The 27,575-nt window shown below is 42.4% G+C and overlaps 1 protein-coding gene across 7 annotated transcripts in view; it reads right to left on the reverse strand.

The window, feature by feature from the left end:
- The window catches only part of LOC122427221 (natural resistance-associated macrophage protein 2), a 34,524-nt gene extending 11,623 nt beyond the window's left edge, over positions 1-22,901 (reverse strand). Inside the window, exons 1-15 of one of the 7 annotated variants that reach the window (XM_043446519.1) lie at positions 22,766-22,901; positions 12,616-12,687; positions 10,736-10,884; positions 9,894-10,019; positions 8,981-9,100; positions 7,945-8,051; positions 7,338-7,408; positions 7,162-7,229; positions 5,763-5,918; positions 4,953-5,111; positions 4,051-4,137; positions 3,042-3,161; positions 2,756-2,905; positions 2,168-2,241; positions 1,191-1,344 (exon numbers count right to left, since the gene is read on the reverse strand). In XM_043446519.1, the coding sequence (XP_043302454.1) occupies positions 1,191-1,344; positions 2,168-2,241; positions 2,756-2,905; positions 3,042-3,161; positions 4,051-4,137; positions 4,953-5,111; positions 5,763-5,918; positions 7,162-7,229; positions 7,338-7,408; positions 7,945-8,051; positions 8,981-9,100; positions 9,894-10,019; positions 10,736-10,884; positions 12,616-12,649 (1,575 nt within the window). In that variant the 5' untranslated portion in view covers positions 12,650-12,687; positions 22,766-22,901. Of the gene's footprint in view, positions 1-1,190; positions 1,345-2,167; positions 2,242-2,755; positions 2,906-3,041; positions 3,162-4,050; positions 4,138-4,952; positions 5,112-5,762; positions 5,919-7,161; positions 7,230-7,337; positions 7,409-7,944; positions 8,052-8,980; positions 9,101-9,893; positions 10,020-10,735; positions 10,888-12,615; positions 12,688-21,584; positions 22,168-22,201; positions 22,340-22,765 lie in introns of those variants that run through there. The other 6 variants (XM_043446516.1, XM_043446521.1, XM_043446517.1 and 3 more) reach the window with 6 other exon arrangements.
- Between the last annotated feature and the right edge of the window lie 4,674 nt (positions 22,902-27,575).

A 27,575-nucleotide genomic window follows, 5' to 3' on the forward strand; every position in this document is an offset into this window, starting at 1 on the left:
CATTTTTTTGCGGGTGGGGTGGGGGACGTTCAGGTAGAGGGCGTGCTTGCAGAGCTCAGTTCCCTGACCAGGACTGAACCTGGGATTTTGAAGTGAAAGTCAGAAATCCGAACCACTACCCCGCCAAGAGTCACCCTACAGCAAATTGTTAAAACAATTTCTGTCAAGGCCATACTGAGTTACTTGGGTTTCCTGGAGGTAAGTCCTTTTATTTTAGGGTCAGCATAATCTTAGTGTGCCCATGGTTTACTGGGAAGGAAAAAAGCAGAGCTATATCTATCTAAGACATAATTTCTCAACATTCATTAAAATGATTTTCCCAATCAAGTATCTACCCTCTGGCAGACACTGACACGGGGACTAGGTAAGTGTTATGAGATGAGCAAGGGGTTTCTATCATCCAGTCTTCCCATTCTCTGTAGCAGACACGGTATAAATTCAGCAGTCCCTAATCCTCAGCCCCTGTGATTTTTAGAGAAACCTGTGTAGACTAATGAGGGAGATGTGTTGTTGGCATAGCTACTTTTCACTGATATAAGTAATGTTACAGAAGTTGAAAACAAAGAAACGAATATATCCATAATCCCACCATCCAAAGGGAACTATTATTACCATTTTACATAATTTACTCTAGACTCTTGACAATTTTTTTTATTATCTAGGTATTTATAATTCTGCATTCCTTTTCTTATTATTTATTTTGCATTCCTTTTCTATGTAGCTTGTTTTATAACCATCATTCTTTAATAATTCTAGAATAATTCAATAAGAGATCATCACTATTTATTTGAGTCGTCATTGGACAGCTATTAAGTAGCAGAGCTGGGCAGGGCTGTGAACTCACATGTGCTGCCCTCCAAAGATTTGAAATCACAAGACACAGCTACATTCTCCAACCCCATCTCATACCACTCTACTTTCTACATGGCTGATCTTCTTCGAGTTCTTCAAACATACTACACTCTCTTATTAGGAATGGAAATCAGACAGAGTGACAGATTTAGAAAAATGATAGCTCTTAGGAACCGAGGCAAAATTTATGGTTAAAAATAATCTTTAGTCACAGTTGGTTTAACGATTTCACGTAAATTGTGTCAACAGCCTGAAGACAGATAACCATGTGCTCTTTTGGGTCCTTTCTGAGTGTCAGCCCCCCTTGACCACCCCTGCCCCCTCCCAACTGGACTTACCAAGTAAAACACAAAGCTCAGATAAGCTACGCTGACCACTGCAGCCACCACGTACAATGCCACATGCCCTAGATCCTGCACATAAACCACGACGAAGTACATGTTGATGGAACAGACGATAAAGACCAAGATACCGCCTGCAATCCTCCAGCCTCTGTCAAAAGAATCAGCACAGTTATTGGTAGAATACTCCAACCTGTCCACAAACAGAAAAGGACACTGTGTCTTTTGGGGTCACAGGACAGGAATACGTGACATTTGAAAATATACCAAAAAGTGCTTATGTCCCAGATTAGGTTAAATGGGCCAAAGTTACAAAATGATAAGGAGAAAGAGGAAGAAGAAGAAAAAACACTATCAAGTAATCCCTATTACTTAAGCCCCTAAAAATGCAACAAGCCTTACAAGTGAAAAAGTCATGAGTCCCTGGAGATGCAACAAGTCTTTTAAATACCCCATGTACTTTAGAGATGTATACAATAGGTATTAGCTTATGCCTCCCTCATTAAGATCATTTAACATGGATTTAAGATGCTTTAACCTTCAGTGGCTGAAGTTGAAGAGTTAAAGCCCTAAAAACTAAAAAATTTCCCCCCAGAAACAAAAAATGTGCTTGCCCTCCATTGTTAAATTCATGGTCTCCATTCTCTTTAATTTTTTCTAAACTGAAGTATAGTTGATTCACAATGTTGTGTTTATTTATTTTTATTTTTGGTCACACCCTGTGGCATGTGGGACCTTAGTTCCCTGACCTGGGATTGAACCGGCACCCCCTGCACTGGAAGGCAGAGTCTCAACCACTGGACCACCAGGGAGTCCCCAACAGTCTCTATTTTCTAAGTCAGAGATTGAGGGGGCAGCTCTAGCAATCATGTCTTAAAGCACATAGTTCCCCTATGACTTAATTTCTGACTGGTCAGTTTGAGGAAGATACCCATCCCCCCCACATCTTGGGGAACTAACAGGAGTACACTCACAATCCATTGGCAAATTCACTCATCACAGGCCGCAAGCTCGTAAACGTGAGGATGGGTATGAGAGCAAAGGGAAGCTGCAAAAGAAAAAAATAAGATCAGACGGGGCTACGGGGGTTCCTATAACACCCCAGAGAGCAGCACTGTTAGCAAAAGGGAACCAGAGACCCTGCCTCACCTACTCTGTGAGAAATTATTCCTGTCATTGCAACATGCTGGAGGGTTATGTGGAAATCTGTAGCATGAACCTAGCATCAGTTATGCTCATAGTGTCTACAAAATTTGTATCTGCCTTGTCTTCTTAATCTCCATAATACTCAACAGTCTCCTTTACATTATTTAATGTTTGCTTGGGTTAATGAATAATTTTGTGTTCTATGTGTAATTACAACTTATAATTCCCATTCAACAGACTTAGAAAAAAACAAGCCACTTCTAAAAACCGTTTAGATTCGATATTTCATATGCATTCACCATAGACCAAGACTGTGCCTCTTTCTTCCCCACACCCACACAGGGCTTGTTACCTAAAGGCAATACAGAATGCCTCCTGACTCAATGGGATGTGAGTTTCCCCAGCTCCCTCCTCACTTGTAAGCTCTGAAGAACATTCAGGAAGTCATTCATCCCTGTTAGATGCTCCACGTCCTGGAAGACAGCCACAAGCAGAGTGGGGATGATGGCAATAGAGCGGGTCAGAATCACTCGGGCAAAGCGTGACCATTTTAGGTTCAGGAATCCCTGGAAGAAAACACAGGAGGATGAATGTCTGGAAGAGGAAACAGAAAAAGGTCTGGGGAGGTTCAGGAAGGCACGGGATTAAGAAGGGACAAAAGGGCAAGGTCCTCTAGTCTACCCCGGTCACAGCAGCATGTACCTCCATGACAAACTGGCCGGAATAGGTCCCTGTCATCGTGGAGCTCTGCCCTGCAGCCAGGATCCCCACTGCCCAGATGTAGAGAGCGGCAGGCCCGAAGTAACACCCCAGCACAACACCCTGGAGAGGCAAGGGAGAGAGATCACCTGAGACAACACCCCAAACATATTCCTTCGTGTCACTCCTCCCTATTCCTGGCTACTTACCCACCTCTACCAAGCACTGTGCTGGCACTGTCCCAGAAGCTAGACTCAGGTCCTGACCTCATTCTAGAGGCTTTCAACATAAATTCTGCTGGATGGGCCCCCATTCCTCTTCAGCCTAGTCCCTTCTCTTCTCTAGGCTCCTAAAGCCGTTATCCTCAACTCACATGTTAAGTATCAAAAGGAAATATGTCTATAACACACTTCCCAAATTATATTCCTGAACACACTATTCTGGAAGATGGTAATAGGAATGGAGAGAAACCTCCAATAAATTTCGGAAATGTTAAATACTATGTACTGTGTACTGCTGGAGGTTCACAATGTAATCAGCATAAAAGGGACAGCAAGGCCCCATTAAAGACCACTTTACTGGAACTTCCCTGGCAGTCCAGTAGTTAAGACTCTGTGATCCCATGCAGGGGGCAGAAATTTCACCTCTGGTCCAGGAACTAAGATCCCGCATGCCACACAGCACAATCTAAATAAATACATAGTCTTCAGCCACACACACGCAAAAGGCCACTTTACCAAGGATACTTCTTTAGTCTCCCCAATTAACACCTAGAGAACAATATGCTATCAACATTAAGTTTGGGAATTGCTGATACAATTAAATGATCTTGTCAGCTGATCTCCTATTCCTTTCCACATAATCCAAAAAGCTTGTCCGGCATCTGGACCTCTGAAAAAAACACACTCCACAGAAGATATGCTGAGCTCTGAAGTGAACCCACTCAAAAGACCAGACACTATGCTGAGAATCTTGATTCAGGAGCAGAGATCAGAAATCTGAACACGTTTACCCCTTTGTAGATGTCCACAGCCAGTGTTGAGTTATCCTCTGGGAAAAGGTGAGTGTGGGGACTGCTGCTGTTTTTACAGACTGCAACCTGGAACCAAAGTAATTTAGGAACAACTTTTAATTTTGAGTCCAGAACTCAGATAAGAATACCTCTCCAACAGCTCACACACAGATGGATCATCTAAGAAACGAATCCTGAAGGCGAGACACTGGACACAGATTGATGACAGAAGAGACTGGCGGCAAGGTCCTTGAGGTCCTCCTCCTCACTTTTTCTACACCCCCAGGTCATCAAAAACTTTTCCTTGAGTTAGAGTGTGCATGGTAATACTTGAATGCTGGGTCATTTTAAATGATAATTGGAGGTGAGGGCCCTTAAGTAGACTTCAAATATGAGATGACCCCCAGAACAGGGTGGCCTTATTCAAAGCAGAGCCAGGAGTCTGAGGTCATATAGATGGGAGACAAAGGAGTGATCAAAACTAGATTGGCAAAAAAAAAAAAAACTAGATTGGCAATCAGGAGTCAAGAGGACAGAGAATTCAGTGTGATACTAGCCACAGCTTCTATTTTCTGTTGGTTGACTCCTCCCGCCTGTAATCACCAAAGGGCAGGACTGGCAAGCAGCCAGTAGTTGATAAACAGGAAGCAAAAGGGGATGAAAAAGAGCAGACAAACATGAAGCCACCAACAGCAGCACGCGGCAACCTTGGTCTAAGGCTAAGAAGGAGGGTCTGGGCTTGGTCACAGCCCCAGACTGTAAACCTGAGTAGTGCCATGACTTAGGGGCAACACTGAGATCTATTTCCCCTGAGCTCGAAGTCACGGTCACGCTTTCCTGCCCCAATGCGGCCTCCTCTTTACCCTCCCATTCACTGCTACTCAGGACCCGGGCTTACTTACCACCTGCTCGTTGGTTTTCCCAAAAAAGGCTTCGGCAAACACGGAGACGACAAAGACGTTGATGATAAAGGAAACAAAGAGCGCGATGCAGGACTCAATGAAGAAGTACTTATTCGCTTCTCGAACTTCCTGCTTATTGGCTCGGTCTACCTGTCTGGACTAGAGACACAACAGCAACAGTCACTTTTTGATTAGCTGGAACAAGTTTCCTTGTGATATTTCGTAAGTCTGCAGTCAGCTGAAAGGCCTAGCGGGCAAACAACTGCCCATATGAAATGTGAGACTCCACTTACATCCTGGTTCACTGAGTAAGAAGTCATGACCCCTTGATGACATCACACATCCCAAAGTGGAAAAAGTGAACGAGTGACTACTGAGCCCTCAGTTATGTGGCTGGAAGAACTGCTGACCTACAAGAACAATCTGATTTCAGACCTAACAGGAAGACCACCTTAATTACAAAGGTCTCTGATATCTTCCAACCAATGATTGTGATGGATTAACCGGTAAAAGCCAGATCAGGCTCCTTCCTCCTGACCTCCATGAGGCCATTCAGGCTTCTGAGATTTAAACACAAGAGACACGGTGCCCCTTCAAATCTTTTAAGAAGGGCTCTAGTCCCTTCTCTATGTCATCCTGGTCCCATCTCTGGTCACCTTGGTGATGCAAGAGTGTGGTGTCCAACTGTGGAAAAACGCTGTACTCCTTCAGGGCCCCAACAGTTGTGAACTAAGTGTGTGTCCCTTGTAACAAAAGGAAAAGATGCCATGAAACTACACAGGCCACTGAGATAAGAAAGGTCTTGCTCACCTTAACTAAGGCAGAATGCAGGTACATGTTGTGTGGCATGATAACAGCGCCCACGATGCCCACAGCCTGCTCAATCTGTGGGGTACGACAGCCTGAACAGGATGGCAGGAACATGCCTTTGAGGACCTGGGTCTGGCTGGGTTTCACTGTAACATACTACATACAAACAGAACAGCTATTAGTCTTTTCTGAAACATGAGACTAGGGAGTAACATGGTACTAGAAAACACTGCATCTTTATTCCTTAAACTCCTTCATCAACAACTACATAGGAAATAGAACCATCCAAAAAAACCAAGCAGCACAAGGTCAGAGAATTTAGGAATGGGGTATCCAGACACTTCACACTGTATTTTAGATATACGAAATCGATGTGTAGTGCTGTTCTCAGTCATGTCCGACTCTGCAATCCCATGGACTGCAGCCTGCCAGGCTCCTCTGCCCATGGAATTTCACAGGCAAGAATACTGGAGAGGGATGCCATTTCCTCCTCCAGGGGATCTTCCCTACCCAAACACAGAATCGAAGTCTCCCTCTTGCATTGGCAGGCCGATTCTTTACCACCAGCACCAACTGGGAAGCCTGGATGTGTTGAGAATCTAATTAATATTCTAAAGAAATAAAACAGCTGCTAAGGGCTTTATTGATATTATTGTCACAATAACTCCTGTGAGACACACCTTAGAATAGTCAATTCTTGATTATCCACACTAATCATGCTTCCATGTTCACCTATGTATAGAAAAATCACTAATGCTTGCCCCTAGCATCTGCTGAGACTCACCCAGAAACACTTTTTCCTGGTTCAGCATTTCTCTTGGAAGCCTTGGACCAAGCTCTATCATCTACTCATAGAGTAGACACATTTTCAAAAGCTTAGCTAGGCCAATAAGCAGAAATCAGTTTATAATAACTGAACACAGACAGGGGCATTACTGAATAAAATGGTAGAGTTAGGGTTACTTTTAACCCAATGGAATGTCCGGACTGGGGCACAAACTGGGGAACATGTACTGTATCCCCTACAGTTCATTAATTGTTACAATACAGAGAAAGTCCAAGCTGCAACTACTGTCAACTAGGATGAGCAAAAACAAAACCCCTCTAACGTTAACAGCCAAGAATAACCCTGTAACCCCTTTCCTAACCCTCTCCAATGCTGTTCTGTTGCTGAGAATAACCTGGGACCAGAAATTCTAGTACAGTTTTAAACTAGGAGTCCCTGCAGGTCTTCCTGGACACTAGTCTCTGCCATGTCCTTATTCCTTTAAAATTGGCCAGTGCTGAATTCAGCTTTTTGTTAGCATATACTGTCTTTCATAATAAAAGGACAAAAGCCTTGTTTTAAAAAGCTAAGAAGAAGAATAATAAAGCTAATGAATAAGCCTGTAATACTTGCCTCATAGCCAAATGTGAGGGCCATAATAGTGATGAGAAAACCAAAAAATGCTTCCAGCTTCCTCAAGCCTAAAGGAGAAAAATGCAGTAGTGAGTTCACAGAAGGCAGATTACCCCGTAAGCCACATGATGGAATGCAGTTCCTTTGAGTGACACCTCCATTCCCACTGTCCTTACCATATTTGTCCAAAAAGAGAAATACGAAAGTATCTGCAATGGTGATGAGAACTCCACCCCATAGAGGAACCCTACGTCAGAGATTAAAAATGGAGATTAAAGGAAAGAAACATTGAGAAAGACCCGTTTCCCAGCTTCCCAACAGCTCTCCAGATACATGACACTTGGAGGACTAAGGACTTGGGAAAAGCGAACAGCAGCAAGGAGGCCAGACCTTGGGTAGTTTAGGATCTCAGTACTAAGTGAAGTAATACATTCATTCAAACTTTGACTACAATTTCAGACATTCAGGACACAAAACTGTAAAGTATGGGTCTTACCTCTCGTGGGACTCACTTATAAGTGGGATAAACTGAGATACAAATTAATTATAACACATACTGCCACACACTGGATAACAACAGGTTTGTAGAACCTGACATGAGAACATGGAAGACAAAGCGCCTACCTCTGGCAGGAGAGAAGAAGGTGGTTCCAGAAAGGTTCCACAGAAAAAATAATACTTGAGCTGAATCTTGAAAATTGAAAATGACTTGGGATTTTCTTTTTACACTTGCTTTGAAATCTGGCAAAACAAGGATTATTTGCTAGAGGAAAAACCGCTCACCTTCCTAAAGACAGGAGATTGATGGCAATAGCTGAGCCAATAACTTCCTGCATGTCTGAGCCAATGATAGCCAGCTCCACCATCAGCCACAGGATGATTCGCGGAACCTAAACATCAAACAGCAGAAAAATGTGGTTCTAATTAATCATTTCTAAGAACTTCCCCCATAGTTTGGAATTCATATTTTGGCAGTGATCCAATAACAGTCCTTTATTAAGCCTCAGGTCTAGAGATGAAGGACCAGAACTCAAGCTTTACTCGGTCCCTTCCTGGAGAGGGCCAGGGTGCTCTTTGTGGCAGAGCCTGAGTAAAGGTTAGGGCAGCAGCTGATGCCAATTTCTTTTCCTTCCATTTTACTTGACAGAAGAATGGAGTTTCCGTTCATTATTTCCACTTAATTTTTTGCCTAAAAACAATCCTGAAAGTGTTAAGGGAAAATGAGGATGCTAAGATGGTCAAAATACTGTTCAGGAGAGAATAAAATACTATAGAAGAAAATATCTATTCTGACCACAGCTGAAGAGACAAAACAAACATGAAAAGTTTGGAGTCATCCTTAATATAATAATGCACAAACAAGTAAAAAAAAAGATAGATATACAAAGGGCCTTGGAGCAAAGTGTTGGAATTGGGTGTTCTATAATAAAATCTGGGAACTAATCTGGTAAAATAATCAAACAGAAAGAAATTTAGTAGTGCTAGCTCACTGAGGCCAGGAAAAAAAAAAACCACTAAGAAACATGAAGTGTAAGAAATGTAAAAAGAAAGAGAAGCTAAAACAAACTACGTTATTAATTTTTTTTTTTTTTGAGAGGCATATAAGAAAAGCAAGCAGGTAAGGATACTCTCTCACAGCCAGGAAAGGAGATTAAACATTTAGGATGAACCAGAGATAGATGAGTACTTATCTAAAAATGAAGTCAGTTTAAAGCTATCCTCCAGACACTAGGTCTACCCATTCCTGCCTTAGGCAGCAACAAGGCCCAAATGTCTAAACACACAGTTACCTATGACATGAGTAACAAACACTGCTTACCCTGGGATACTGGCGGTGACACACTTCAGCCAGATGCAGCCCAGTGACCACTCCCAGTCGAGCTGCAAGGCGCTGGAGCAGGAGCCCCACGATGGTGGCCAACAGAAGAACCCAGAGCAACTGGAGAAGAGCAAAACCCCACCATTACACTCCTGAGTTAACTGGTGGTTTAAGTTTGGTTGTTTGGCAATGTCAATGGGAAACAGTACACTCAGGAAAGAGCTCCGCTCAGGAATCCAATGACCTGAGTTCTGTATCACATTCTGCACAGAACTTGCTAGGTCACCTTACACCTTTCTGAGCCTTAGTTTTTCCCGTCTGCAGTTGTGCTTTTGTTCAAGGAAACTACCTGGGTAAAACAAAACTAAAAATCACCTACATGATAAAGTTTAAAAAACAGATGGAAAGGGCTTCCCTGGTGGCTCAGTGGTAAAAAATTCATCTGCTGATGCAGGAGAATGGGTTCAGTCTCTCGTCCAGGAAAACCCCACACGCCACGGAGCAACTAAGCCTGTATGCCACAGCTCCTTGGCTGTCCTCTGGAGCTTGGGAAACACAGCTAATGAAGTCTGCACATCTAGAGCCTCTGCTCTGTGACAAGAGAAGCCACTGCGATGAGAAGTCCCAACTACAGTGTACTCCAACTAGAGAGTAGCCCCCACTCTTGCTGCAACTAGAGAAAAGCCTGAGCAAAGCAACAAAGACCCAGCACAGCCAGGGATAAATAAATAAATAAATTCTCCTTCCTAGTTGGGGTTAAAAAAAAAAAAGATGGAAAAGCACTTTTCATCTGAGTGTCAGAGCCAATACAGAATCAACACATAGCCCCCAAGGTTGATATCCAACAGGCAGAGCAGAGGAGAAGTATGTAGTGAATGTTTAAAAGGGAAAGGGGGGAAGACTCCATGTTCACCTTAAATCCAGCCACTGCTCCAGACTGCAAATCAGACTCAATGTTTCCTGGATCCAGGTAAGCAATGCTCATAAGAAATCCTGGTCCCGTGAAGGCCCAGAGTTTACGAAAGCTAAAACAAGAGTACTGTACAAGAGAGGAATACAGAACAAAGTGATTATCACCTCCAGGGGAAGAATGGACACATGCACATGTATGGCTGACTCCCTTCACTATCCACTTGAAACTAGCACATATTGTTAACTGGCTATACTCCAATACAGAATAAAAAATTTAAGAAATAATAATTAAAAAAATAAAATGTATCTTGGAGAAAAAAAATGATTACCACCTCCAAACTGCTTGTCTAACTTATGTATTATTTTGTCACATAAAAAGCAACAATATCAGCTTCATAAGAACAAAGGATTTCAGAAGTTGGACATGGGTGTCTCCAAGTTTCTTTTCCATCTTATCCATTCCTTATCAGCAACCTGGTTAGCTCTCTGTCCAAATAAGAGCCCTTCTCTTACCTGCCCTTCCAACAGCCTTTCATTCTAAAACCCCAGCAATAATAACAGTACCTCTGTGCTCAAACACTACCCAAACGGGACAAAAGGCACCGTAAAAAAGGGAACATGAAAATCATGCTTTCTGATCAAAAAACGCTCACCAGTAAAACTTGGCAATGGTTTTTCAAGGACCTTAGTTTCCTTAACAGTTTCTCTGACTACAAAAATTCAGTCTTCAGAGATTGCCTGTCAGAATTGACTCTGAGATTGCTGATCTTCAGTTGCCTAGCAGACATTGTACATAGGTTCTCCCTAGGTAATAATATTTTCCTCCAAGGACCTGTCACTAACCTCCTCCTCAGGAATGGCAATCTTCTCATCAAAGTAGGTGGTGAAGGGGTCCGCTGAGCCCGCCCCGGGGGACTGCGGAATTGAGGAGTTACTGTAGGCAGGGTTGATGGCACCAAGACTGGCAGAGTCTCCATGGTCTCCAGAAGCATCTTCTGAGTTAAAAGAATTGAGAAGAAATGAATTAAAATGAACAAAACACACTAATATTAAGGTACTCAGTCATGTCTGACTCTTTGCAACCCCATGGACTGTAGTCTGCCAGGCTCCTCTGTCCATGGAATTTTCCAGGCAAGAATACTGGAACAGGTTGCCATTTCCTACTCCAGGTGATCTTCCTGACCCAGGGATTGAACCCGCATCTCCTGTGTCTCCTGCATTGGCAGGAAGATTCTTTAGCACTGCACCACCTGGGAAGCCCAATGCAGTTGGTAATATCAATGATCATCTTTAGAAATACTAAAATTAAATCTTTTTAATACCTAAATAAATGCACAAGATCTACCTAACTCCATCTCAATTTCCAGTACTATATTTTTAAATTAATTTTTGAATAGGCAATACACTCAAATGGCTGAAAATTTGAGAAACATAAAAATGCTTACAGTAAAAAAGCTCCCTCTCAACCCTCTTCTCTAGTCACTAAGCTCTATATCAGTTTTCAACACTAATCTCACAAATTGTCTCCCCCTAGTTTCACACTTCTATTGTCACTTGCCAATTTTTAGAATCATTTCATTTTCTTCCAAAATTACTGATGTCTTCTAGGGCTCAATATGTAACATCCCCAGACTAGCCTCACTGATAACCTAAATCTTAACTTTTAGAAGGAAACAGGCTAACGGGACACTCCTCTCTCCACCTCCCACCCATTATTTGGTAGGATTTACTTAAAGGATCATCCTTGGACATTGTATCTCCATCAGGCTTCCCCAGAAATGGCTAACTTACAAAACACTATCATATTTCAGGTTAAGATCTGTAGCTGCAAGGAAACAACCAAACAGGAACCCTTTGCCACCTGACTAAGGCCTGCAGTGTAGAGCCTGGGGAGGGGGAGGTGTCACCCTTGTGACAGGAGCGCTCACCGCAGAGCAGACTAATCACCAGTGTGATTAGTCTTCCTGCTGCATTTTGCTGCTAATTTTAAATCTGGCTTGGGGGGGGGGGGGGCGGTGTCCACTGAGGGTCATACAGAAAAGGGCTAACTCACCAGCAAGTTAGGAAGCCCAGTCTGCTGAGACCATCAAATGGCTCTTTTTAACCATAAAGCTCTAATCTCAGGGTTTCCAAGAACCCCTTGCAACCGCCAATTAGAAAAACAAAAGCTTTCTTTTTATAGGGAACTGACCCACTTCATCTTAAGTGACACTGAATTGAGGAGTAAACTTACAGAAAAGAAATGGAAATTCTAAAGGAGAAACTTAGAATCAGGCAGGATTAGTCAAAGCATAAAGTCCATGAAATACTCTCTAAGGTGCTAGCTCAGTATTTTCGTGTTCCACTCTTACCTGAAGTGCCTTCAGCAGTCAAAGCACCCCAGAGGTTTTTATACCATGTCTGCAAGTTAAGACTGCCTTTACAAACACTACTGCTATAGAAACCAGACTTGCAGCTCATCTTGGCTCATCTCAGAACTGGAAATAAAATTGAGGCAGGTCTCTGTGGTTATAAATCCATTTTCATTTACAGCCTAAGTCACCAGGTCACCTAAGTCACCTCTGAATGGAGCAGGTCTCCGTGACATTGATGGTTGAGGGACAGGAGATGGCGACAATTTTTGATGGAACAGAGGACAAGAAGCACAATATGGTAAATCTCTGTTACTGGCTTAAGCCTAATTTCAAACAAAAATGAGTCAATGACACAAAGCTGTAAATTACCATCTGGTATCTTCTGTTCAGGACCCAACACCATGGTGGATACCTGAATGCCTGAGTTCTTAGAAAAGGATTCTGGAAAAGAGAGAAGAGAAGGAGAGGAATTAGCAAGAACAAATTAAAACAAGTTCACAACCAGTATTCTGTGACACTGTATGACTAAATCCTTACTATGCAAAAAGAATAATTGTTCTACTGAATTAGATAACCTTGAAAATAATCACAGTTTTCAGAATATGATTAAGAGATATTTAAGGGGAAAAAATGAAATACTGGCAACACTTCGAAACCAAAGTGAAACAAAAGGTATTTCAGGCAAGTGGGCAAGTAGTTTTTAGTAAGTATCCACGGGAGACAGTGAAGGATAGGGAAACCTGCCATGCTGCAGTCCAAGGGGTCACAAAGAATCGGACACGACTTAGTGTCTGAACAACACAAAAAAAGCATCCATACAGAGGCTTCCGAGCAATCATTCACCCAGTCTCCCACCCTTTACCTCCAATTAACCCAAATATTGAAAAGACTGACTTCCCACCATTTTGATGAGCTTTTAAGGACAAAGATCTATAACTCTCTCTGATCTAACTAACAATTTAAGCTCATGTTTCAAGTTTCTGGAGGGTGGGCAGGAAGGGGGAAAGACCTCACCAGCGCACTGGTAGGAGAGGGCCACTATTTCCCAGTCTCACCTTTCCCTGAGAGAGACTTCAGCTTTAAGGTTTCAGGTCTCATTCCCCAACACTTCAACAACTGAGAGAAGAATGAATGACCATGCTCCCCTCAAGGAGAGCTGAGGCACCAGGAGAAAAAGGCACAGACAGCAGCCTGCCTGCACCTCTCTCCATCAGCAATAAGTAACCTACGAGGAGGGGTGAGGAGTGAGGGATATTGGGGGTTGAGAGGGTGTGTGGTAGTGAGGGGGTATCCCAGATGTCCAGCCTCCTACTGGGTTAAGTTCAACTGGGGTAGAGGGCTTACGTTTAACTGGGCTAAGTTTAACAGGTGGTAGAGAGAATATTAGTAAGCCCACTGGGCCACAGATCTATGGCATATTCTCCAGTCAACTCCACCAATAAGGTTAATTGTTTAAAAATTCTGATCCACTGATTAAGGAATCTACTTCTTAATTAATTCTAAACTTAGAAATAATGGGAAAGGTAAATAGTGTTGTTAACCACTTCCCCTTGAATCCCAATAACAACTATCCTACTGAAAAACTGAGGAAGCCTCCGCTTGTCTATCCTTTACTAGTCTTTTTCTACTCTTGTACCATTATTGCTCTTATGTGAACAGTGCTCTACATTCTTTTTTAGATAATCTATCGACATATTCTAGGGCTTCCCTGGTAGCTCAGCAGTAAAAAAATCCTCATGCCAATGCAGGGAACTTGGGTTTAAGCCCTAGTAGGGAAGATCCCCTGGACAGGGAAATGGCAACCCACTCCAGTATTCTTGACTAGGAAACCCCATGGACAGAGGCACTTGATAGGCTACAGTCCATGGGGGTCACAAGAGCTGGACATGACTTAGCGACTACAACAACAACAAATCGACATATTCTTTACCTGTTTTGCCAAATTACGGAATTAAGACCTGAAAGGGGTATTAGATTTCATCTATTTTCTGGAGTATAAAACATAGCAACATCTAAATCTTGCTAATTTAGAAAATATAAACTTTCAACTCTATAGTCACCAATAAGGAGACTCTGGTTATAATAAACAGTAGCCATGTCCTTCCTATCAGTTTGAGCTATGAGATGGTTTCGCCAGCAGACCTCAATACTGCTGACTAAATCCCACCCCTCTTTCAGCCAGTACCTCAACTAAATGGGACTTACACATCTGACCGACCACTCAGCAGCAGTACCACTTGGATTCCAATCACAACACAGCTCCTAGACCCCACTCAGAGCCTTTTTACTTTTACTTAATTCTAAGAAGCCAGGTTAACACACAATAAATTAGAAACCACAAATCCAATCTGGGACTACAGTTCTTACACAGGAAATCGTGGGCTATTTATATGAGACAACTTCCTTATACTTCAATCAGCTCTGAGAACATTATTATTAAAATTATTGGAAATTTCCTGGTGGTCCAGTGGTTAGGACTCCATGCTTTCCCTGCAAAGGGCAAGTTTAATCACTGGTCAGGGAACCAAGACCCCAAAAGCCACACAGCACAGGTCCCTCACCCTACTCCCCCAAAAACAGTGTTATTGAGAGTTCCCTGGTAGCACAGTGGTGAGGATTCTAGCCTTTCATTGCTGTGGCCTGGGATTCAGTTCAACCCCTGAATGGGGAACTGAGATCCTGCAAGCCACACAGCACAGCCAAAAAATAAATAAATAAAATGGAAAGAAGTGCCAAAAAGTGTTGAGTGGTTATTTTTTAAAGAATATTATTAATATTATATTACTATTATTAAGAATAACTCAAGTTTCTAATTGCTGCCCTACTCATGAAGAATAAATAAAATTCGATTAATTTTGTATGATAACTGATACTCGGTTTCAGAAGGCACAGAAGTGTTCAGTACATTTGAGGAAGATTCCTATCCAAAAGAGGCCTTTAAACCTTGTGTCTTTATAAAGGAAACAGTTGAGATAGTAGTGTGTTTTTTCCCAATATGAAGTGTGAAAAGGTGACAGCTAAATAATTTTAAACAGAAATATCTCAAGATAAAAATTTTAATAATTACTATTAGTATTCTAGGTGATTACTCCCATAATTACTTACAGAACTTGTAAAACACAAGAAGTCTGATATTCTCTGTGAAATCTCTTTCGAAGAAAGAAAATGGATTCTAGATTCCAACCTGTTTGCTGGTTTGGTTTTTTTTTTGCTGCACCATGCAGCTTACAGATCTTAGTTCTGGACCAGGGATCAAACCAGGCCCCAGCAGTGAAAGTACTGAGTCCTAACCAGTGGACCATCAGGAATTTCCTATTCCAAATTTCTCATCTAAACAGTCAACAAACTATAAGCGCCATTGCTTGCAGTGTCTGGAGAACATAACGAGGGCAAGGAATGGAGAGTCAGTATGCTTGGTGTGCTGCATAGAGTTTAGGTCTCCATGGAAATCCAACACCCAGATAGAAAAAGTAAGTTAATAATAAGACCACTTTGCTCTCCAGGACCAAACCACCAGGTCATTTCAGTCATTAAATTACGTTAAGAAAAAGATCAAGTGGAGACACAAGGAACAAGAACCAACCCTGCAGGACTCTGATATTTATGATTAACAGCATGCCTTGATATTCTAGCTCACCCCCAACCACTAAGTGTCACCTTCTCTTAAAGCCAGTAAGTTTCCTCCTATCAAACAACCATCAACAGCAGGGGAAAAAAAGGCACTCACGGGTCAATGTATTATAACTATTTTATCCCATTCCTTATCAAAAAAGTTGAGACTGTTTTATAAGATAAGAATGCTAATTACATTTTCTGTCTAAATGTCAAAAGTCTACATATCCTTTGACCCAGCAATTCCATTTCTAAATTTGCATACTAAAGAAATATTTGTACAGGAAGTATCAGTATATGCAAGAATATTTCCCACCGCACTGTAGTGTCAAGACTAAAACCACCTAGGACATTCATAGAATGGAATACCATAAATAAGGCAGATCTAAACGGATTGATAGGAAACAATCTCCAAGATACACTGTGAAGTTAAAGATATAATTTATAGAACAGTATGCTATCATTTATGTAACAAAAGAGAGAGACTGAGAAAATACATGTACAGAGGAAATTCAAAGGACATGCCAAAAACTAACACCGACTCCAAGAGGAAGGAGTGGAGGAGCAAAAACAAGGTCAGGCAAAAGGACCTCTCATGAATATACACTGTATGCAGTTTTGCAATTAAAAAAAAAATTGGCAAGTAAATGTATCGCTTATTTTTTAAAAACATAAAGATCATGCAGATTTACTGTTTCCCAACAAACACCTCAAGGCACCTTCCGTTTCTCAATGAACACTTCAGGGATCAATTCTCTCTGATAGAGCTTCTGCAGTGGATAACCAGAGATCTTGGACTTAGTGCACAAACAGCCATGCTCTGAAATTGAGATTTGGAAGTTTCTCCTGAATCCAAAGAAATAAAAAAAATCCTCCTCAGCAAATCCTCCTCTTCACTCCCTAATATGGGTTAAATGGCCCTCTTCCATGTTCCCCAAGGCATCTGCTGCTTAGTACTATCATTATCATGTTATTCTGAAAGCACTTATTCCCTGATACGACTCTTCCAACTTCTCTGCAAGTCTGAAATTACATCAAAATAAAAAGTTATATCCTCCAACACTTACTAGTTCTAATAACGTATAAAAATTTAATTCACAGTAATTCCAGGTGTTCTCTTGACATTTACAAGAACTCTAGAAGAACAATGTGAATAGCCCAAAACTGGTTTAAAAATTGCCACCAAGGAAGTATGAAATACTGAGTATTAAATACATACAACTTCAACTTTTCCCCCCATGGCTAAAAAAATGCTTGAATTTAAACTAATATTTTTCTTAGAAAACTCTCTTATAGAGAGCAAGGGTACCTAAAACCATTTCACTGATCTTAGGAGCTGTTGCAAAGGTCTCCCTAAAATTAATTTTAAGTTTTGGAGAGGAATGTTTTTTGAACAGTCCTCTAATTCTTCTCCCCTACTTTCCCCCATTATATAAATAAAATCAGAGACAGCATTAAGTAGGAAAAGAAGTTTCACAGAGGCAACCAGAAAAGTGTGCATGGAATCAGCTGATCAGATAAATATGAACAGGAATGTTTAAAGCTGACTGGTAAAGCCACCTCTTCTCCCTCTTGATGTTTCCTCAGCCAATGTTCAGTGTTCAACATGTTGGTGACAAAGTGGAAACTGGCCTTAAAAGTCATACCCAAGTTGTTTATCAGAGAATAAAAAGGAGTTGTGATTTTTTAAAAAATTTAAAAAAGAATTCCATTTGCTTGAAGAAAAAACATAAAGATTTCTAGATCCTTCTAAAATTCCCTTTTCTCTAAAGGTCTACTTTAAGGCTAAAGTACTTGATAATCTTACTAAACCATTATTATTAATCTAGCTTTTATATAAGATGTTCTTCAATGGTGACCCACTCCAGTACTCTTGCCTGGAAAATCCCATGGATGGAGGAGCGTGGTAGGTTACAGCCCACGGGGTCGCAAAGAATCGGACATGACTGAGCGACTTCACTTTCTTTCTTTCATGAAGGTGAGCTCCTGCCCCCGTATGACTGGGAGTCAACAAAACTGAAATATTCCGTGGTTCAAACAGAGCTCACTGCTTGCTGTCTGAACCTATATATTTTTTTTAAGTATCTATTTATTCATTTGGCTGCTTTGGGTCTTAGTTGAGGTCAAGGGATCTTCAGTTGTGGCATGCGGCATCTAGTTCCCTGACCAGGGATCAAACCCTGCCCCCTGTATTGGGAGCAAAGAAGCTTTGCCACTGGACCACCAAGGAAGCCCCTGAACTTATGGATTTTAATAAGAAATACTACCGGCCATTTTTCAAAATGAGAAATGGTAACTTCCTCTTTTTCCACTCTCGGTCAATAAAGCACCCATTTCTCAGTCTTTCCATCAGGATATCCATCTAATTGATTCCAAAAATCTCCCCCCACAGTGGGTGATGGGAGAGAAAACAGCTTAGAAAAGTCATGTCAATTTCTAAATTATAATTAAGGATGTGAAGTTTGGAATTGCTTTTTAAATTTCGATAAATAATTCTATTTTTCTCTCATAAAAAAGAACTTGATATAAAATCAACATATTGAAAAAAAAGACAGGTTGGAAAGAGATTACATCTACTTCCTGACAGAATAACAAAGTGAAAAGCCCTTCTGGTGTTAGCTTAACAAAAAGGCCTTGAAACTCTAATCCTCTCTACCCTAGTGGGTAATATTTCAGTAAGCTGAAAGTCACAAAAGCACACCCAGTTCATAAAGTACAAACAGTGCTGCTACTGTACAAGGTACTTCACTTACATCAGAGCCTCTCTCTCTCTCTGGCACAAGGTCCACAGACTGTGTTACTTTTTTTTTTCCATGTTACTTTTTATGTCATAGTAATGATCTGAGAATTGGACACATCTCATTTAGTCTATCAGAGTACCACAATTTCAACTGACCAAGTTTGCTGTTGCCACCTGACTTAAGACTTTTGAAATTTTGTTTTATGGTTGAAAGGAAAACCTAACATGGAGAACATCTAATGATTAAGAAAGAAGAGAAAGGTCAGGCAGCAAGAAGAGGAGAGGGGGGGTAAGATACGGGGAGGAAGAGTACAGTTGATAACAACAGCAGCTGCCTGGGTGTCAAAGACGATAACAGTGGGGAGAAATGTGGCCAGGCTAAGAAGTACTGAGCTTTTAGACAAAAATATCACTCATCAGCCAGAGACTTCAGAATTAGAAGGGCCCAATTAGTATCTGTTAAATAGCGCTCTTCACTTTCTATGCTCAGCCCTCTGAGGCTTAGCCAGCTTCCAAACCTCCTTGCCTGCTCACACGTCAGGGCCACTAATATCTTACTTCCAGAAACTAGTGCTTGGTCTTTGCTCCTCCCAGCTCTCACTGTAAGCTTCCCCTGATTTCCTCCCCACCGACCGAAGTTTACAGCAGTATTTCCCTTTGACAGCCCAACCTGGCCTTCTGGGCCTGACACAACTATCTCAGAACACAACTCCAAGCACTGTAAAAATTTCAGAGACAGCTTTACCCTTAGGTAAGAAAGTCTATTAAACTAATCTATACCCACTTCTTGCCTCAGGGGAAAAAAGAACGTTTTGCCCTTATACTTAAGGTAGCTTTTCTCTGGCAAACGTGAGGAATGATTACCATTAGATTACATTCAATTTATTTATTCCAATGAAAGATACAGGCTCCCTCAATGCAGACTGACCTTAACAATATTAAGTACATATTTTCCTCAAAGTTTCTTTGCTTAAAGCAAAGAAAAATTATCTGTAAAAACAGACAATGTATATAAGATTCTCCAGGCCTCCTTCTACTCTCTGGAACCTGCTGAAATTTCAATAGTTAACTTGCAGCCTCCTTTCATTACCTAGGAATTTTATAGACACTCTATTATTAGTAATAAATGGAACCAAAGCAAACAAAAATACCCACACAGGATGACCTACTAGCAACAAGAACAAAGACAAGACTAAGAACCCTAATTTCCCAACCTAAGTTTTTCCTGGGAACTGATCCTTACATTAAAAAATGTAAGTTACTCTGATCTTAAATTAAAAGTGGAAGAGGAATTAGACAATAAATATATTTTTATCATTCCTGGCCAACTCTTTTACATTCCTTTCTGATATTACAGTTTATAGTTCATATTTATTGTTTTACTATATCCATGATATTCCTGATGATACCTGGAGGGCTCTTCATGTGTCTCCAGGGGCCAAAAAAACATTAATTGTTCAATATACGTTTGTTAAATTATCAAAAGACTAAATGGCATTGGATGGCTGAGACAAGAAGGATCTCAGTCTCCTAACTCCTCATATTCTGCACATTCAAATGCTCCCTGTCCTCTTTTCCAAAATATTTATTCCAATCAGACTCACATGATAAAGATGACAACAATATTAAAGAAAAAGGCTTCCCTCTCTGCCTCAAGCACTCAACTCTTTAAAGATATCACTCCCTGTCCTCCTTATTAAAGCACAATGTTCTCTACTCGCACAAAGCCAACATCAAACTTTCAACACTATACAAATACTAAATTGTCTTAATACAAAGCTAGCATACAGGCCAGCATACTTTATGCAGTAGGCCGTGTTCTTTTTTTGTAAATCCAAAGTTTCTCATTTAGCCATTAGTTCCCAATTCGGCTACCTATGTAAACAGCAGTTTTCTTGGAAGGGGAGAACTGCAAGACAGAAATGTCTTCGATTAAAGCCTTCCAGATAGTATCAAGAGAACCTCAAAGAAACTTTTAAACTCACAGAAAGAACCTAAGTCTGTCAGCAGACATTTCTATCTACATACACAATAAGGAGACAGGGGCTAAAGATGTCTTTGATTTTACAGCACTCACCCAAGCTCTTAGAACTAAAAGTCAATTATTAATAGAAAAGATGCTGCTTTGTAAATACCAGTGTGTAACCTCTAACCACGACTTCATTGAGTCTAAACTGAACCAAGGACTTCCTGGGTGGTCCAGTGGTTAAGAGTTCCCTCTCCAATGTAGGCAATGTGGGTTTGATCCTCGGGTTGGGTAACTAAGATCTCACGTGCAGTGGGGCAACTACTGAGCCCATGCCGCAGAGAGAACTCAGCGCATCTCAGCTGAGACCCGATGTAGACAAATAAATAATAAACAAAATAAATAAATGAATAAATAAATAAACAAAAGAATCAAAGCTGCTTAGTTAGCTCTGTGGCGTATTCCAAGGGATCACCGCTGATTTCCTAACAGTAGAGTAAGACTTGCATCAAGCTTCCCCATTCACTAATAAGAAGTGCGGCCAAGCTGCCCAGAAATTCCCCACCCAAGTCCCATGGCCATCCCGGAAATTTGAGGAACCAAGTGTGCTGCAATCATGGCCTTTTTGGTACTGGGTCCAAAAAAAAAAAAACAGTCTGGAGGCCAAGACTGTAAATGAAATATTACTCAATGAAAAACTAAACAGCCAAAGTTTTCATTTACCCAACACAGCTATCATGGACAGACAGTACTGCATAGCTGGAGTTTCCAACCTTGCTTAATGATAAACACCCAGCAGAGCCTATAGTCACAAGATGTGAATGGAAAACAGGCCTAAGGGTTCACTGGCAATAGCCTCAGCAGATTCTGGACAAAGAGTAAGTGATAAGGTCAGAATTCTTTTAGTGTGAAATCTTTTGGGGAAAAGAAGGCACTAACAGGTAATATTAATAACAAAAGCTCCTACATGCTAGGAACTGTTCTAAGCACTTTATGTGTATTAATTCATTTAATACTCACCACCAACTCTTCAAGATATTATCAATTCCCATTTTAAGTATGTGGAAACAAAAGAAAAAAGAGCCTAAGAATCCTGCTCAAAGGTTTACAGAGCCAAGAAGTGCTGCAAACTAGTTGGGGTTCAGATTCCACAAGAGTCAAGGGAGAAACACAAAGTCCCCTAATTGCAGCAATATTCATTAGAATTACAGCCAGCATAAGCTTCTGGAAACCTGTCTCCTCTTGCCTCGCATTCCATAGAATTTTTGCTTTCGCTTTTTGCTTTAAAGAGGTGTCACATTCCCTTAACTCCATTAACACTTCTTTTGAAAGCAGTGGACGGTATGAGAATATCTTCACTTTACACACAGGAAAACTCAAGTCCAGGTTACTCAACTTCTCCTTCAATGATGCTCTTTGAAATAGTCTGATATATGAAGAGAATTGGGGAAAACCAATTGAACAAAAAACAAAAACAGAACATCCAAAAGTAAACATAGTTGGAACAGCAGGAACCTATGAAACCGAACAGACGTCGAGCAGCCAGCCACCCTTCTCACACACGGAGTGCGACAACGCCCCTACAAAAGTTCCTGGGCCTGGAGGCTGCACAACAGCCCTAAAACCGATCTACACACCAGGACTCAGCGGTCTGTCCAGGCCCGTCACACGAAGAGGCGCTTCTTGGATGTCGCCTGGAGTAAAATGAATTCTTTAGCTTAAGTGCGGCGGCGGGAGGCCCAGGGAGCGGACAGGACATCAGGGCTCCGAAGATAAGAAGGAGGCCGAGGGGACCTTGCCCCGCGTCCGTCGGCCTCTCCCGCGGTGTGAAGCGGGGTCAGCAGACCTTCGACCACGGGTCCCCGGAACGCGGCAGATCCGCCCAGGGATACAGCCATTTTCTCTTTAGGTTTCTTTAGGCCGCGGCGGGGAAGGGGCGAGGCCCCTGCGATCTCCGGCGTTCGCTTCCCGCCCCCCGCTCCCGGCGCCCTCCTCTCGCTCTTCCTTTGAAGAATGCGGCTCCGTCTGGAACCCGCGTCCAGGCCCTCCCTGCCCGCGCCGCCCCTCGCAGACCCGCTCGGCGCCCAGCATGCCAAATACTGGCCGCGGCGCCTGCTCCCAGACTGGCCCTCTAGCTGCCCGGAGCCCGGGGAAAGCGGGGCGCCCGCGTGACCCCTGACCTGGCCCGCTCCCCACCTTACCGGCTCCGCAACCACCTGACAATCGGTCCCCGCGCCAGCGGCTCCATATCCCTGGAGCCAGCGCCACGCCAGCCTACCCCCTACACGCCCCGCGATTGGCCGACAGGATCGCAGCTGCACGTTCCTATTGGCTGGATTCTCCCTGTTCGCCGTAGCGGCCAACGCGCGTGGCAGGCTGACTACGGATCCCGAGTCTCCGCCCACTCCAGGGCTGACTAGGGGCGGGGCCACGGAGGCCTGGGCGGGAGCTGTCTGCGGCTGAGCTAGTGCTGGAGCTGGTCCAACACAAACTGTGTTGTGGAGTCTCCCACCCCACTAGCAACCTGCAGAAGAGTAAGTTTCCGGCTGTAGTTCGCCGTGACCTCACGTCCCTGGAAGACAAGATCATTTCTTCTGAGACACGGCTCTGAGAGAGTTCCAACTCCACCCTGCAAAGTATAGCCGCCTCTCGCCCCCAGAGCCACATCATAGTATCTGCGGCCCCACCAAGAGCGCCCCACACCTGGGAGGGACCGCGAAGCATCAGCTAGTGCAGCCAGTTCGGCGGCGTCAGGTGCCCTACTCCCAAGTCTCGCAATGAATTGTTTTCCGCTTTCCTACTCAGCTGCCTCGCTTCTTCTCCCAAACTTTATTTTCCACCTACCCAAAAGCAGTCCCGCTCCATTCCCAGTTTCAATCGCACATCCCAGTCTTTCTCTGAAGATGACGACCAGGCTAGTGGTGCTTCAGAAAGGAGAAAATAATCTGCCTAACCATCCTACTCTTCTACAATGTCGTTTACAGCTACCAGAAACATTCTTAGACTTCTCTCTCTCCCGGCCCCCACATCACCCCCATAACCGCTTTCCTTAAAGGTAACCAAGCTTATCTAACCAAGTCATAGACCTAGAGAAGAAAAGCATAAAACCCTCCAACATCTTTCTTCGTGTAAAAACTGCTAGGAGAAATTTTTATTAGTTGATAAAAGAGTCCAAGAGAAGAGGAAAGGAGAGTAAACTGCAAAAAAGAAAATCCAAATAAAGTACAAAGTACAGGCAAATTCAGGAACCCAAAAAACTGGTCTGAGAATCATCAATGATCCGATACAGGCTGGTTTCCATACAGAATTTCTCCTAGAGAGAAAAGAAAATGCACAAATTAATTTTGAGAATCTCTCTGCAACACATATGGGGTGTTTCAGAAAGGCTTGATGAAGTCCCTCCAGACCAGAACCTTTCCTTTAGGAACTTCTATTGCAACTAGAAAATAAAATGCCTGGAGCCTCCTTATCGCGTTCCAGGTCTGCTCTGGTGCGTAGACTCCCTGGACTGTTACATACTTATTGCTGGCTACTTACTTAGCTCACACTGTGGGGCTGCCTCCTTCTTACTCTGTTTCTTCATTGTGCAGGCTGGGTCTGACTTTCCCAGTGCGGCTCCTGTCTCTTGCCTCTATATATGCAGACAAGTGCGCCTCCCCTTGGTTACACAAGGCCCCTTACCCTGCTCTGGGCAACGCAGTGTTAAAGACACCGCAGGGAATTTCAAGAAGCAAACCACACCCTTCAAAGCATAATCAGATTTCATCTTTGACCTACCATGAAAAGGAAAGCATTGTATATCTGCCACTCCTGGATATTAAGGAACGATTAATTGCATTTGAAAACTTTAATTCTAAGATTTCATCTCTGTCTTATTTCGCGGGGGCTCAAGGCAAGCCTGTGTGTGCCAGTGGTGGAAAGGGGTGGAGTAAGAGGAATTGCTTTCCTTCCCAGATGCCACCCCCACTTGGCGTGAAGCTGGTTTGGGCACTTGAACCACGGTTGCATGTGCACTAGGACTCTGCACCCCTGAGACGTAAACTGAAACCACGTAACCCCAAGCCTGACAGTCCATGAGTGTTTTCCTCATAGGTACGTGCAGTGCCAATGTAATTATAGGGCGTCTCAGAGTATGGGTGAAAACGCCACCCAGTCCATCCCTTGAGATCTGAAGAACCCGCTGGCATCAACCTGGTCAATCAGTGATAAACAGGTGGACAACAAAGCCACAAACCGGAGACTCAGTGTCTGATGTCAAAGAAAGACAAAACAAAAAACACCTGAGGTTGCTGTATATGTGTGTGTGTGTGTGTGTGTGTGTGTGTGTGTGTGTACACATTCAGAGAATGCCAGGATTCCTCAATCTGGGGGGAAAAAAGGTGGAGGAACTTGCCTCGGGCAAATATAGATTAATCAGCCAGCCGGAGGCAAAGCTGGAAAGGAGAGGCATTGGAGGGGGGTGAGGAGAATAAGGGGGGGTTACTGGAAGGAAGAACTGGCTGCCTTCAGGAACTTTTCTGGCAGTTTTATGGGAAATCTGCTTAGTACCATAAAAAATGCAGTAAGCGTAAAAGATATAAACACCATAGAATGGAAAAGAAAGAAAAGAGCTATCAATTCATATCCATCTTACAGCAAGAAACTCTAGTTCCTACACAGAATAGCCGTAGCAACACAATATGAAGATCCCTTCATTCCAGGACTAGAAGTCATCTCATTACAATTGACCTATCTCTTTGTCCTTGTTCTACAGCAGACAAGTTTCCTAAGACAAAACTACCTTAGATTGGGTTGGGCTCAATTTATCCCCCTTCATGGGAAAATAGAAGAAAAAAAGAAGAAATATGAAATCACCCAAGAAGTAACCTGTTGTAAGAAAAGACCGTGTTTTGGTTTAAGACTTCCGAAATAGGAATGCATTTTACAAGGAGACTCTACCATAGTCCTCCTGTGGCTTTTACTCAGGATCTGCTCCCAATATACACGCTCCAGTCTTGCCTGCTAGGTCCCCAATGCACTTATAGTAACTGACAACATCATGGAATTCTTATGTCTCAAACAATATATTTGATATGCTATAAACAGGAATTAATCTTCACAATAAATTTGTGAGGCAAGAACTATATCTTTTATTTTGCATATTAGGAACCTGAGTCTGAGGGAGGTAGAGTAATTTGTTAGTTAAGGAGGTTAACTAATTAAAGTTAATTAAGAGATCAGGAGGTGGCAATAGAAGTAACACATTCCAAAACAAAGGCCAGAAGCAGAGTTTTAATAAAGGATTTGGACAGAAATTTGAAGTAGAGGATTTATTTTGGCAAAAACAGAACTATGTTCAGCAACATGGAACTGAACATTATTTTTCATACAAAGTTAAAAGCACATTATATTTCCTTCCTGACTATTTGCCAGTTTCCATCTCTTCAAGAGAGATAAGCTTCATCTAAATTATTTCATCTTATTGATGATTGTCATTTATAACTTTATTGCTACTTCTGTCTCCAGTATTCCTTTGGAAAAGGTATATGGATTCACTACATATTCCAATGTATTGTCTACAGATTATAAGATAAAGTCAAGTATGTATTTGCTGATACTTTTTAAGTTAAAGTGTCTTTATAATTAGAAATGTCTCTTAATGGTAGGCTTCCCTGGTGGCTCAGATGGTAAAGAATCTGCCTGCAATATAGGAGACCCGTGTTCGATCCCTGGGTGCCAGGAAGATACCCTGGAGAAGGAAGTGGCAACCTACTCCAGTATTCTTACCTGGAGAATTCCATGGATAGAGGAGTGTGGCAGGCTATAGTCCATGGGGTCGCGAAGAGTCGGACACGACTGAGTGAATGTAACTCACTCAATTTAACTTTAACAGCAAGTTAGTTGGTAGAGCCAGGCTTTGAATAAAAATTTGTTAGATCCAAGAGCCAGCACCCCAACTACCATACCATAATACCTCCATCTTACACACCTAAAACAATTTCCTTCCATTCAAATCTCAAACTCAAAAATGATATCTTTTTGTAAAATCCTATTCATGTAAATTCACTGAACATTTCACATTACCACAACAGCCAACTGATTTCTGTGTAGATGTTAATCTGTATCCATATCATGTGTGCTTTTTATTTGAATAGGAGACTTTTCCTTCCATGTTCACCTCCCACTCACTCTCCCACTATTCTTTTTCATGCTTTTGTAGTCCCTGAACAACTGCCTGATATTAACTCCTCCCGTGCATATTTGCTCAGTCGCTTAGCTGTGTCCAACTGTTTGGGACCCTATGGACTATAGCCTGCCAAACTTTTCTGTCCATGGAATTTTCCAGGCAAGAATACTGGAGTGGGTTGCCATTTCCTCCTCCAGGCGATCTTTCCGACCCAGGGATCGAACCCACATCTCCTGTGTATCCTGCATTGACAGGCAGGTTCTTTACCATTGAGCCACCCAGGAAGCCCCCTCCTAAGTCCCCCCACACCTCCCTTTTCACTGGAGGACAGAGGGAACAAAAAGCACCCATCAAACTGGGATGGCATCTTGAGACAGGAAAGCAAGACAGGCAACTCCATATAATCATGTTTCAGTTTATTATTAATATATGATACTTACTCCCAGGGTGGGATTGGGTAAACAATGATCCAGAAGCCTTTAAAACTACATTCCACACCACAATGTCCATTGGGACAATTTTACTGTTAAACTAAAGTATGGGGGTAGGTGCTCAAAACAGGATTTGTATTCCTAAGGCAAGATTTATGAATGGGTAACTAGTCTCATGGGAATACCTCAGCAAAGGTTGCATTGTTTGAGGATCAACAGAGCATAGGGGCCCCCTGATCCTAACGATTATTAAAAGTACCTATTAACTACAAAACACTTGACAACAGAGAAGTGATTCACAGCACAGTACAGTCCTGGGGGTTGGGTCAGTGAACGACAAAAGGAACTGACGCCATCTTGGGCATGATGGCGTCAGTTACGTTAACAGTCATACACCTTCCTTACCTGGAAAAT

This window comes from Cervus canadensis, chromosome 25, assembly GCF_019320065.1.
Source record: "Cervus canadensis isolate Bull #8, Minnesota chromosome 25, ASM1932006v1, whole genome shotgun sequence".
Classification (NCBI taxonomy): Eukaryota; Metazoa; Chordata; class Mammalia; order Artiodactyla; family Cervidae; genus Cervus; species Cervus canadensis.